Raw genomic sequence first — 14,013 nt, 5'->3', positions numbered from 1 at the left:
AAATGTATAGGCCATCTAGAAAAAATGGGGCAGAAATATGACATGTACATAGTAAGTCCTTTGTCTACATTTATTAATTTAACAGTGAAGAGTTTCCTTATAGAGGTTTTTCCTTCCTAGTGGTGTGAACCACAGAATGGTTATCAGAAGAGAGTTTTCATTGGCTGATGGCATATCTTTATGAAGGAGTTTTTACCAGATTTCCATCAGTCACCCGAACCCCCTTGCTCAGTCTTCCCCATGAGGAACACAAGCTTTCTTTGTGGGCTGCACTGCACATTCCTTAGTGACTTCTTTAGATATTTTTTAACTTTCTGCAAGGACCTAAGAATGGGAAGAAAAATGGGATTCTTATCCCAACTTGCATGAATGAATTGGCACTTGAAAGAAAATGCCAAGCTTAGAAACCTGCCTTTGAAAGCCTCTCTTTCACTTACCACCATGAAGTATAGAACACAGTCAGCCGAACAGAGGGTCTCAAAGACAAATGTTATTCTTCCCAGTTCAGAACCCATGGCTCCAGTCATAGACGTTGGTGGCCTATTTGACAGATTAAAGTTATAATATTTATTGTATATTCTAAATACAGTATGGTACAAAACTAAGTCACATTCTCCATTAAGCTGAAAGCAATGCTCTTCTCTTCCCCTAATCAATGGCTCCCCACAGCCACTTCTTCCCTGCTCCATCTCTGTGTCCCCAGACCATCCCAGTAAGGAGCTTACACAACGACGGTAATATGCGTGAATCTCCTGATACAACTATTACCATCCATCCTAAAGCAAGAAAAATATGCCTATCAGGAAATGTCAACATGGAGAACTAAAGCAAAAAAGAATTTAAACAGTTATAACAGACTACTTTACAGATAAAACTGAGAAAAAATAAATTTATAAACCAAAAATATTCCCACAAACAACAACTTGGGAAAATTTCTTCATTAAGCATCCAATAATCATGGTTGTTGTAACATTTGGATACAATTATTGTTAAAAACTTTCAGCTTCATCTAAACATACAACTAATGGTTACAGTATCTCAATCACCAATTCTACAGATATTCTTAAATGTAATATATTATCCTACAACAGTTCATTATTTGCTAAGACCATCACAACATAAGCATGTTTTATGAAAGCATCTATTTCTATAGGGAAACAGGCATGAGGATTCTTACAGAAAGGAATCAGAATTAGTTTTCCTTACTTAAATCCTGGGATATGCAAGTTTAAGATCAGGTAATCATTATCTGAACCTCCAGCTCCACTCTGGATATGATCTCCAGCCACCTCCCAACCTGGAAGTGAGATAAGGTATCTTTATCAGGAAAAATCCCATTGATTTCCAACAATCTTTTTAAACAAGGTAAAAAAATAAAAAAGACTATTAGTGTTTATGTTCAAAGTTAGAAATACTCCGTGTTGATCTTCTACTTAGAGGATCTGTCCATTACAGTGAGTAGGGTATTGAAGTCCCCTATTATTGTATTATTATCAATGTGTTTAATTCTGTTATTAATTGGTTTCTATAATAGGCTGCTCCCAAGTTAGGAACATAAATATTTATAATTGTTGGATAAATATTGATCTTGTTGGATAGACCCTTTAAGTATAATATAGTATCCTTCTTCATTCCTTACTATGGTCTTTGGTTTGAAATCTAATTTGAATGATTTAAGGACTATTACCCCAGCTTTCCTTTGATGTCCATTAGCATGATAAATATTTCACCTCCCTGCCTCACTTTCAATCTGTAAGTGTCTGTAGGTCTAAAATGAGTCTCTTGCAGACAGCATAGGGATGGGTCTTGCTTTTTTAATCTACTTGATTAGGGCATTTAGCCCATTTATATTCAGAGTTAACTATTGAAATGTAAGAGTTTAGTGCCATTGTATTACCTGTAAAGACCCCATTTCTGTAGGTTGTCTCTGTTTCTTTCTGGTCTGTATTACTTATGGGCTCTCTCTTCACTTACAGGATCCCCTGACATATTTCTTGCAGGGCTGGTTTAGTGATCACAGAGTCTTTTAGCTTCTGTTTGTCCTGGAAGCTCTCTACCTCTCCTTCCATTTTGAATGGAAGGAGATAGTCTGCATAAAGTATTCTTGTCTGCATGTTTTTCTCATTTAGTACCCTGAATATAACATGCCAGCCCTTTCTGGTCTTCCACGTCTCTGTGGATAGATCTGCTGTCAGTTTAATGTTCCTCCCCCTGTAGGTTAAAGAGTTCTCTTGAGCTGCTTTCAGGATTTTCTCTTTACCTCTGAAATTTGCAAGCTTCTCTATTATATGCTGGGGTGTTGGTCTATTTTTATTGATTTTGAAGGATGGGTTCTCTCAACCTCCCAGACTTGAATGCCTGTTTCCTTCCCCAGATTAGGGATATTCTCAGCTATGATTTGCTCAAATATACCTTCTATCCCTCTCTCTTTCTTCTTCCCCTGGGACCCCAGTAATTTTAATATTATTTTGCATTATGGTATTACTGATTTCTCAGATCCTCACCTCATGGTCCATTAGTTGTTTTTCTCTCTTTTCCTCAGCTTCCTTTCTTTCCATCATCTTGTCTTCTACATCACTGACTCTCTACTGCCTCATTTACCCTAACTGTTAGAGCATCCCTTTTAGATGGCATCTCAGTTAAAGCATTTTTAATTTTGGCCTGATGAGATTTTATTTCTGCACTAAGAGATTCTCTAGTGTCTTTTCTGTTTTGCTCAAGCCCACCTAGTAACTTTATAATTACTATCCTGAATTCCACCTCTGGCATTTTACTTATATCCATATTGATTAGATCTGTGGCAGAGAGTATTACCTCCAATTCTTTCTTTTCTTGTGAATTCTTCCTTTTAGTCATTTTGCTCAGAGAAGAATGGATGAACAAGAGAATAAAATCAAAAGTATCAACCATGACCCAAGCAAAATACACACTAGACAAATCTGAAGAGATCAGAAACCAAAAAAGGAAAAAAAAGGGGGGGTAAAAGGAGAAAATAAAATCTCCCAGATTGACAAAACAGGTGGTCCACTTGGTCCTAAGTATATTTTGGTATATTTTGGTCTGTTTGTTAGAAGACACTAAATCCTAAAATTGTAAAGAAAACATATATATATATATATATATATATACAAAATAAAAATAAAATTACAGTGAAAGGAAGCCAAAAATGAAGAACATATTTATAAATGTAAAAGCAAGAGTTTAAAAAAGACTTAAAAACAAAGAGTTGATAAAATAAGAAACTAGCTGGGGCGCCTGGGTGGCTCAGTGGGTTAAGCCACTGCCTTCAGCTCAGGTCATGATCTCAGGGTCCTGGGATCGAACCCCGCATTGGGCTCTCTGCTCAGCAGGGAGTCTGCTTCATCCTCTCTCTCTCTCTCTCTCTCTCTCTGCCTGCCTCTCTGCTTACTTGTAATCTCTCTCTGTCGAATAAATAAATAAAGTCTTTAAAAAAAAATAAGAAACTAGCTGAAAAGGAAAAAGAGACAAAAAGGAAAATTTAAAACTGAAAGACAAAAGAATCATGAGGAAAAAAACCCTCAAATTCTACATACTATTTTCCCCTAGCACTGGAGTTTTGGAGTTCTTTGTGCTCTTTGTATTCTCCTGATGTTCCAGCTGGTCTTCTGGGGGAGGGGTCTACTGCACTGATTCTCAGATGTCTTTGCCTGGGTGAAGTTACACCAACCCTTGCCAGGGAGCCAGGGTCCGGATCGCTCTATACGGCTTTTGTTCCCTGAAGGCTTTCTGCCCCGCTTTAGAGAATGAAAATAAAAATGGCAGCGCCCTGATCACCAGCCCTGGAGCTGAAAGATTGGGACCCCTCCTCTTTAGTAAACCCTCAGGGAATATCATTCTTCACTCTTGTGTGTGCCAAACTCCAAAGAAGACTGCATCTCAAACCTGCACGGATCCTCAGGGGAGGAGAGAGGGAGGAGAGAGGGGAGGGAGCAAGGCCCCACAGGGAGAGCTGTTGCTGGATCATTCTGCGCCCTTGCACCCTGCCCCGGGGGAAGGATGAGGTTGCCATGTTCTGTCCTTTGCAGGGCACCCTGTTGCCATGGTTTGTGGTTTATGGAAAACAGAACTGAAAGCCCACTTGCAGGCTTGCTGACCATAGCCAGTTTCCCCACTCTAGTGCTTGGGAACTTTGTCAGCTCAGACAACCCCATTCTTTCTGTGACCTCAGGGACCCTGAGACCACACTGTCCCACCTAGGACTTTGCCCAGCTTCACGACCTGAGCACCTTTCAGGCAGGAGTGTCTCTCCCTGGAGCAGAATTATAAAAGTTCCAGTTTTGCACGCTGGGGCTATATTACCTTCCAGGAGCTGGCTTTTAGGGGCTCCCTCGCTCCTACCCCTACCCATCGTTTATCTTCCAATACATCACCTCAGATTCATGTCTCTGCTCCTCCTGCCCTGCAAAAAGTGGTTAGTTTTCTATTTGTAGAATTCCAGGAATTCTTTTCTTACATCTCAGATTGAATTCATAGATGTTCAGAATGATTTGATAGAGATATCTAGCTAAATTCAAGGGACCAGATGAAATGAGAGCCCCCAGGCGTCTACTATCTTACCTCATCCCCTCCAAAGTTAGAAATACTCCAAAAGAATTCCCTATGTTTACACTGCAGTTGTAAATTGCATGCAGAGGCAGACTCCTAATATCAATAAAGACATTCCATATGATTCCTCAGGAAGAATCAAGTAATGCATATTTTTGTACAGAAGCTATTTAAGGGAAACCTAATAGCAATTTTCTCAATTCAACTTTTTAAAAACTAAAATAGATAGTCTTTATCTTTTCTAATAAACTGAAATGGAAAATCTTAGTCCTCAAATAACCAACAGAAACTAGAAATTTCAAATTACTTAAAGAAGATTTGGGGTCCAGAGTTCTTTTGTATAGTTTGCTGTATTGCTGGTCCCTAATTTACAACTACTATCCTACATTCATTCACTTATTCACTCAAGAGGCTTTCAGGGACTGCCAAGAACCATGAGAAGCACTAGGGTTAGGAAGACAAGGCTGGGTCTCCCCTCACTGAGGGTCAGTAGCATCTAAGGAGAAGCATATGCTAACAATTGACAAGAGAATGGGGAGACAAGAGCTGCAAATAGAAGGCGATGGGAGGTCTGTCCTCTGCATAGAAATAATCAACATACCAATAGGCTGAAATGGCCACATTAAATGAGAAAAAGAGAAACATCTCCCATGTACCATTATTTATTTGTTTTCAGAAATCATATTATGAATTATAAAATTTTGAAACCACAGAAAAATTTTAATATGAAGAATACACTTACTTTTAACCCCATTACCCAGAATAAAACCACTGCTTATATTTTGAGTAGTTTCCTTTCATTATCTTTGGATGCATAGGTTTTTACATCTTTGAGATTGTGTTGTTGATAACATTTAGTGTCATGGTTTTATATGTTAACATTATTGCATAAGCATTTTTATGCATAAATACTTCACCAACATATTCATGACTGAATTAATAGTTTATCATGTAGACGGATATAATTAATATCCATAATTTACCAATCACACTAACGGACTTACCTCCTTTGACCACACACCCAATTTAACCATTTAGATTGTTTTTACCTCTTAGGTGCTATAAATGACACAGTAATAATAAACTTATTTTGGGTAAAGTTTTTCTGTATTTTTTAGAAAAGAATCTCAGTGAAAGAATTACTAGGTAAAATGGATATATTTTTAAACCAATGTTTTGTGCTGTTATGGTGATTTGAAAAACAATGTGAATCAAAGAGGAATATTTGTTAAATATGGCAAAACTAAACAAAGAAATATGAAGCAATTCATACTTCCCTGTAACTTCCCACTTCCAAGGGAGAGCCTCTTAACATTTCAATGTATTTCTTTTCCATCATTTTTTAGTGCACACTTTAACATACCTTAGATTTTAATGGATACTCTATTTTCTGGTTTTTTTATTTAGCACTATCTTCTGAATTTTTTCTCATTAGTGTTATTTTGAAAATATTTTCCCATTAAAAATCCTTACTACATCTAATTTTAATGATTTAACAATAGGTTCCATGATTACATAATTTAATTTAATCACATCCCATTGTTGAAAATCTAGTTTGTTTCCTCTTAATTAGCACTAAAGTTAACATATTTTTCCATAATTTCTTTCTTTACATCTTTACATTGTTACCCAGGTATAAATTCCCAGAAATGGAATAAATGGGTTGAAGAAGAACATTCAAAATTCTTGAAACACTGTCAAATCGTTTTCCAGATGACTGCCATTTTAAATATTTGCATAATATTTCTTCTATCAGTACAGCATAACTTTCATAAACATAATCTTCTGCTGGATATTTAGACTATTTCAATTTCTGTTATTACAGATAATGCTCACTGAACATCTTCATGCATAAACAGTAACTTGTCTCCAACTATGGGTAACTTTAAGGCAAACTTGCAATACATGAAGATGTACTTCTGTGTACCTGGTCTGCAACTATGTACAATTCATACTGAGAAGACATGAATCTCCACGTACTCCAAGTCACACAGTCAAGCTAGCTAAAGCACATCCACCTAAACCTGTGACTGGGTGAGCCCCTCATGACACAGGCTATTCCTGGGCCTCTCACTTTGGTCCCCATCCTTTTTTTTTTTTAAGATTTTATTTATTTATTTGACAGAGAGAAATCACAAGTAGACGGAAAGGCAGGCAGAGAGAGAGGGAAGCAGGCTCCCCGCTGAGCAGAGAGCCCGATGCGGCATCGATCCCAGGACCCTGAGATCATGATCCGAGCTGAAGGCAGTGGCTCAACCCACTGAGCCACCCAGGAGCCCCTGGTCCCCATTCTTGTCAGTGCGATTCCTCTCAAAGCTGTATACTGAACTGTCCAGGCATAAAAATACACATCACCTTGTATCTTCATTTTTGTATTATATTTTTCACATGACTATTTGTTATTCTAATATCACACACTAATAGTGAAGAGATGTCTATTTTTCAAATTAACAATTAAACATTTCTGAAAACTATAAAAAATGTACATTTTAGCCTCTAAGTAAAGGAGGAAGCAAGTGGCTACCATTGAGTATTATCATGAGAGTTAGACCAAATTCTCCAAAAGATCAAGTAAAAGTTCCAGATAATCTTTACTAGTAAGTGAATACACACGCGCGCACGTGCGCACGCACACACACACACACACACAGTCGATGCTTTCACGAGTTCTTTCAATTCCCTGGCCTTCCCAATCTTATTTTTCCTCCATATGTCTTAACTTCTTCAACTTAGAATTCAATCATGGGATCTTTTAGGAACATAAACCCTCATGGTCAAGTAATTACTACTGTATTTTTTCTTCTTCTCCCTTAGGATAACTTCCTAGAAGTGGAAGTATTCAAGGACCTACTATTTTTCAATCTTCGTTTTCATGTGTTCACCTCACTTCCTACATCCTCAGTATACTTATTTCAGATAGGTACTGACTTAAAACAGAAGCAATTTAAAACAATTTTTTAAAACAACAAAATGTAATATGGAGAAAAAGTATTCTCATTAAAATTGCTAATGAGATGATGAAAGTAAAAGGATGCATTTTGGTATAAAACCCTAGTATTTGTGAACAGCTACTCCTAGCATTAAGTTTAAAAATACATGTATGGGGTGCCTGGGTGGCTCAGTGAGTTAAAGCCTCTGCCTTCGGCTCAGGTCATGATCTCAGGGTCCTGGGACCGAGCCCCATATCGGGCTCTCAGCTCGTTGGGGAGCCTGCTTCCCCACCCCCCCGCCTGCCTCTCTGCCTACTCGTGATCTCTGTCTGTAAATAAATAAATAAAATCTCTTTAAAAAAGAAAAAATACACATATAGATACTGTCACTCATTCAACCAGGAAATACTGCAGAAAACTAAGTGTTAGCCTCTCTCGGGTCTTAAAATATTGGAACAAATAAAATTCAGCCACAATCTTATAAAACTCTGTCACATTTTCAAGTTTTCACTAAGTGGGGCTTACATATATTTTGTACACACAATCACAGATTTCACAGGGAAAAGGACTTAGAGCTGACCTCACCTCTCAATACAGCTCAGTCCTGAGTCAGACTCAATGCTGACAGAAATGCTGTCATTCTGTTCTTCGAAATGGCAAGTGACATGGATTTCATTACATCCCTTGGTGAGCTACTCTAAATACATTTATAACCATAAATGGTGAGCCTGAATATCTACTTCAAAGCTGACTCCAAAAAAATGCAAAATAGTTCATACTGTTACAGAGAAGTCAACTAGTTGTGACATCCCGTTCACCATTTCCATGTGAGGGCTGGAAGGCAGTCAAGTAGCCAATGGACAGGAACGAAGTTCCTCATACCCACACTTGGTATGTTTTTAGAGAGCTGGGCCCAAAAGTCTCTATGACCCAATATGTCCAGGAGGCCGATTCTGAACTCACCGTTCATTCCATCGCACTTTGAATTACCAACATTAAAGCAGGAAGTTTTCATGTTGCCAGGAAGGACATTCCACCATTTATATTCAAATCCAAGCGCAGGCTCCATTCCTGCTGGACACGGCCTACATTCTATGAGAGACAGGTGAAGGAGATAATTACAGTTAAATTGCATTTGGACATCTTCCTCTTTCTCTGTTCTAAATACTACTAAACTTTAATTAGCAGAGAGGAATGCAGGAAGGAGAGATAGTAGAATTTATCCAACACACTTGCATTAATCATGTCATTAGAAATGTTCACTGAGCAAACACCTATTGATACCAGAGTACTTTAGACACATTTTTACATAACCTGTTCAAAGAATACGTGCTAGATATTATTACTCACAATTTTAAGGGTGGGAAAATTGAGGTTCAAAAGATTTAAGGAACTTGGATTAATCACACTAATGGCTGCCTGTTGTATGTGGATTCAAAACCAAGTTAATCAGACTCTTAAGTCCCTCTTATGCTATCTATCAAAGGCTCTGGGTAGTAAGCAGATGGCATGGCTATATTCAAGAGAGATGACCACAACTGAAATACATTGTAATTTTTGTCTATCAAAATTAAAACAAACTCTGCAGCACTTCCTATATTATTTGATAAGCACTAACATTTTCTCAACTGTACATCCTGAAAAATTAAGAGACTATCTTCACTGCCATATGTTCAAAACAAGTAATTTTTTGCTATTACTATAGCACAAAACATAATTTATTATTCCAAAGCTGAATTAGAAGAGATTATAATTTATACTTGCATAAATATATCACTGGAAAAGAGTGCCTATCCTTAACACTTAATATGGTGGAATTTTTTTTAAGATTTAATTTTAAGATTTTATTTATTTGAGATTTATTTGAGATTTTATTTTAAGATTTTATTTATTTAAGAGAGAGAGGGAGAGCATGAGTGGGGGAGGGAGGAGCCAGGTTGGGCAGAGGGAGAGGGAGAAGCAGATTCCCTGCTGAGCAAGGAGCCCGATGCTGGACTCGATCCCAGGACCTTGAGATCATGACCTGAGCTGAAGGCAGATGCTTAACAAAATGAGCCCACCCAGGCCTCCCTATGGTGGAATTTTTTTTAATCAACATTCAAAGGCAGAGTGAGTTATCCAGTGATGAGGGTATTACACATATTACACAAAATGCCTAGAAAAAACTATCCTTGTGGTATGTTAAAGAAGGCACTGACACCTCACAATTCATTATGATATTTCTCAACTCTTCTTCAGTCTCTGTGAGGTATGTTTTATAAATAAGTCTTATGTAAAAGCAATGAAGAACAATGTCACAATAGTCCAGCAAGATTATTTCGCTAACGATCCAACTGGCATCCTACCCTTTGTTCCATCCGAAAATGTTCCAGGAGGGCAGGGATGGCAAGATGATGATCCATTGTTATAAAATCCAGGGTTGCAAGGGGGACAGTCCTTCTTCTCTCCAGAAGGGGGCAACCTAATAGCATCTGTGAGATCCTCCCGGCAGATTTTGGGCTCTATCCACTTGTACATAATTTGCGTCTGCGGGGGAAAAAAAAGCTTGCAGGTCATATAAGATGCTTTATTTGCTTTAACTTTTCAGTAATAAAAACATTAAACAGAAAGCCTAGGAAAAGTCAAATAGTGAAAGAACAGAAGGGCCAGGTGAAAAGAATCTAAACCATTAGTAACAGAATGAGATAAAAAGAAAAAACCTTTGGTTGGGAGAATGGCCGTTACTTCCACATGTTTTACTATGAGCTACAGGTGGGCCTTACAGCATCCATCAGCACATTCATCATCATCGAATTCCACTTCAAAGTATAGATACGGGATTATAACATAATCCCATAATCTCATTCTCACAGCCACTCACGCACTGTATTCCTTAATGACATAGGTGTCTGGGCAGACTGCCTTTTTCCGTTTGGAAACCTTCAGTACTCTCTTCCTCTCTCTCACCCTCAGCACCTATCACCATGCCTCGCACAATCTGATCACAAAAGAAAAGGTGTACGTTTTTAAAAAGACAATATCTAGCTTCACATTTCAATCCTGCATTTCACAAATACATGCGGTTGCTCTCTGAATATTTTCCAATAACCTGATGTTAAACCACAGGAACCATAGCTAAAATATTTCTAATTTTGGGACCTGTTGCAAGTGCTTCTACCATCAGAATTAAGACAACCTCTACTTTAAAAGACAGAAGTCTTTTAAGCCTTATCTTCTCATTCTCTCTCACATATACACACACCCCTATGTGACAAAAAATACACAAGATCGCTATAACTCAGCCAAACCCAGAAAGTTGCAATTATAAAATTACTCTTTGTGAAAACAGAAAAATTAAATGGTTTAGCCATTTCACAAACAAAATCAATATGCTCAGTAAAAATAAGAAGGTATTTTAAATGCAAAGGGAAAAACTATAGTTTTTTTTTTTTTTTTAAGATTTTATTTATTTGTCAGAGAGAGGGAGAGAGAGTGAGCACAGGCAGACAGAATGGCAGGCAGAGGCAGAGGGAGAAGCAGGCTCCCCCGCCGAGCAAGGAGCCCAATGTGGGACTCAATCCCAGGACGCCGGGCCCATGACCCGAGCCGAAGGCAGCTGCTTAACCAACTGAGCCACCAGCTATAGTTTTCATAACTATAGTTTTTAAAACGAGACTCCATTTCCTTCACTAGGCATATAATCTAATGAAAGAATGTTTTCTCCTTTAGAACAACTTGCAATAGTAAGTCTAATACTGAAGATGGAGAAACAAAATTAAAGGCAGTTCTTTATAGCTATTTTCAGTTAATAGGAAATTAAATATAGCACACCCTTTAGACCACTCAATTTTATTCTCAAGTATTCTCTTATGAAAGAGCAAATTACCTTATCTGAAGAAGGATACTTAAGGAAATGGTTTAAAAGGTAGATGTCTCAACAGAATTATAAATAACATATTTTTTCCTTTTATAACCCTCTTTCTACATTTATTTTATGGCCCACATTATGATACAGTTCAACCAGTCACTGCACCCAACTGCCTCTCTACCCATCTGTAAAATGATGCCGCTCCTGCTGAGGCTTCCTCAACAGCTTGAAAAAAAAATTACCTAGATCCTGTATCCATAAGGGGTTCTCAATTCCTCTGTAAAAGGGTATACAAAATTCAGAGAATCTAAGCAAATAAAACATTATTATATCTGGGGGATTGTCTTTCTAAAAATCCAGCTTAGCAAGTAGAGAGAACAAGTTTCCCACCCATGGAAGTCACAAATTTGCTGATTTATTTTGACATGAATTAAAATCACATTGTATTAGGTGTGAGCTATTGCACTGTTGAAAATAGGCAGTTCTCACATGGGAGTGGGGGTGGCGTTGAGGCTGAGCACGCACACTGATCTTGGGGGCACCCCTTGCGTGCCTCTCCACCACTGTGGGAAGTCGTTATTATTGTCCTCAAGTTTATAAATGAGGAAGTTGTGGGTAAGAGCTGTTGAACAACTTGCCCAAGAATTAGGCAAAACTCATAAAGAGTGACGTAACACTCAAGAAGGGTCAGTTCAGTTAGGGTAAAAATAGTAAAATAAGGAAATATATTTTTGACAAGTCAGCTGACCACACGATTCTGAATCCAAGCACAGTAAATGTTTAAAAATTAGAAAATGTGCACCACCTTTAAATATTTAAACAGTGAGAAGCCAAATTTCTAATGCTCTACAGTAAAAGTTGCATTTATGAGACCTCTTGATTTACATGGCAGGTTGAGTCTATGCCTCTCTTTCTACTGGAGACAGATGCTATCAAGTGGAGCTGGCTGGAGAAAGATAATAATATAAATGATACTTAGCACCAAATGGCTCACAGTGCAGGTGAAAAACCAACGATCAACCCATTCTTTGGCAAGTTGAGATAAAATAATGAAATATTTTATGAAACCAAAAAGCCCTAATAGAGCAAAATCTATCAGATTGCGAGTAAGATTAGAGGAAACCTATAGAGTTTGAGTATTTTATATTAAGTATGAATAAAATATATTTTAGAGAAACACATGTAGGTATCAATTCTCATGTCAAAAAAAAAAAATTACAGGACTGGGAAGACTAAAATTCAGACAAATTTTGAGAATGTATCTGTCCATGGCTGCCTGTTTTCTTCCTTGAAATGTCCCTACACATCTGTAGACTGGCTGAATTCATCAGAGTCAAATGACATGTGCTTTACAGTCTACCAACTGCCACTCCAGCCTGCCACCTTACAGTCTATAATGTTCTTTTTTTTTTTTTTTTTTGACTTTTTTTTTATTTATTTATTTGACAGAGAGAGATCAGAAGTAGGCAGAGAGAGAGAGAGGAGGAAGCAGGCTCCCTGTGGAGCCCGATGCGGGACTCGATCCCAGGACCCTGAGATCATGACCTGAGCCGAAGGCAGCGGCTTAACCCACTGAGCCACCCAGGCGCCCCAGTCTATAATGTTCTGACTTGTATGTGGGCTATTGCCTTCCTGACTTTCCCAATCCTTGATCTTTTCCAGAAACAAGACACGAGGCCTTCATGATTTGTCTCTTTGACGGGCCCACACCATTCTGCCAAGTTGCATCCATTCCCTCCTTCAAAGCCATGTTCAACGTCCAAAGCGCTCGAAGACTCTCCTCAGCTTGACCGTCTATGTATCAGCATCCACTTGGATTCCTTTTCTATGAAGGTTCTACTGTTTTCTCTTTTCCCTTGTGGTTACATCCTTGTTCCATCTCTAACTGCATCAAAGCCCCTCTTCTTCCTCTATGTGGAAGACAGTGTGGGGATGGAACATGGTCCTGGAGACTGTAGCCAGGGCCTTAGGCAAGGAAATGTTCTAACATTAGATAGAGGCAAAAATATTGAAAACACTGAACAGAGGCTTTAAAAGGATACAGTGTGTAATATGACAATTCAATCTCAATAAAGCTGTTTTTAAAAATAATTTAAAGAAGACTATCATGAAATTTTAATTTCTACAAATTTGAACTCCCTAATCACTGAGAAATGCCATGGTCTTTCCCCATCATCCTAATTCAGAAACAGTTCCCAATTACATTTGACTTACTTAATCTGCGTATGAAGAAAAGCTGTTCTAAGAGCTATATCCTTTTATACCAGACTTTTTTTTTCTAAGATTTTATTTATTTGACACAGAGAGAGAGAAATCACAAGTAGGCAGAGAGGCAGGCAGAGAGAGGGGGGGAAGCAGGCTCTCTGCCAAGCAGAGAGCCCGATGCGGGACTCGATCCCAGGACCCTGAGATCATGACCTGAGCCAAAGGCAGAGGTTTAACCCACTATACCCAGTGTGCCCCTATACCTGACTTTTTAATGTCCCCTACACCTTAACTTTGCTATGTAATTCACAAGTACTGCATAAGAGACATTGAACATTTGGAATAACTTGTAATAGAGAAGTTCATTAAAGGACAAAGAAAGTACTAGACATATTCCATCAATTTCCTAGCCTCAGGGATGACTAAGTCATATAGTCAAATGTCCCCTCTTCAGGCTTCCTTCTA

The 14,013-nt window shown here is 38.2% G+C and overlaps 1 protein-coding gene across 1 annotated transcript in view; it reads right to left on the bottom strand.

Moving 5' to 3' along the window:
• The window catches only part of ELAPOR2 (endosome-lysosome associated apoptosis and autophagy regulator family member 2), a 169,545-nt gene that overhangs the window by 41,076 nt on the left and 114,456 nt on the right, over positions 1–14,013 (bottom strand). Inside the window, exons 9-12 of the mRNA XM_059396939.1 lie at positions 9,842–10,022; positions 8,460–8,588; positions 1,207–1,297; positions 438–540 (exon numbers count right to left, since the gene is read on the bottom strand). Of these exons, the coding sequence (XP_059252922.1) occupies positions 438–540; positions 1,207–1,297; positions 8,460–8,588; positions 9,842–10,022 (504 nt within the window). The remainder of the gene's footprint in view (positions 1–437; positions 541–1,206; positions 1,298–8,459; positions 8,589–9,841; positions 10,023–14,013) is intronic.

This window comes from Mustela nigripes, chromosome 4 (genome assembly GCF_022355385.1).
Source record: "Mustela nigripes isolate SB6536 chromosome 4, MUSNIG.SB6536, whole genome shotgun sequence".
Taxonomy (NCBI): domain Eukaryota; kingdom Metazoa; phylum Chordata; class Mammalia; order Carnivora; family Mustelidae; genus Mustela; species Mustela nigripes.
This window is presented reverse-complemented; position numbering and strand designations above follow the sequence as displayed.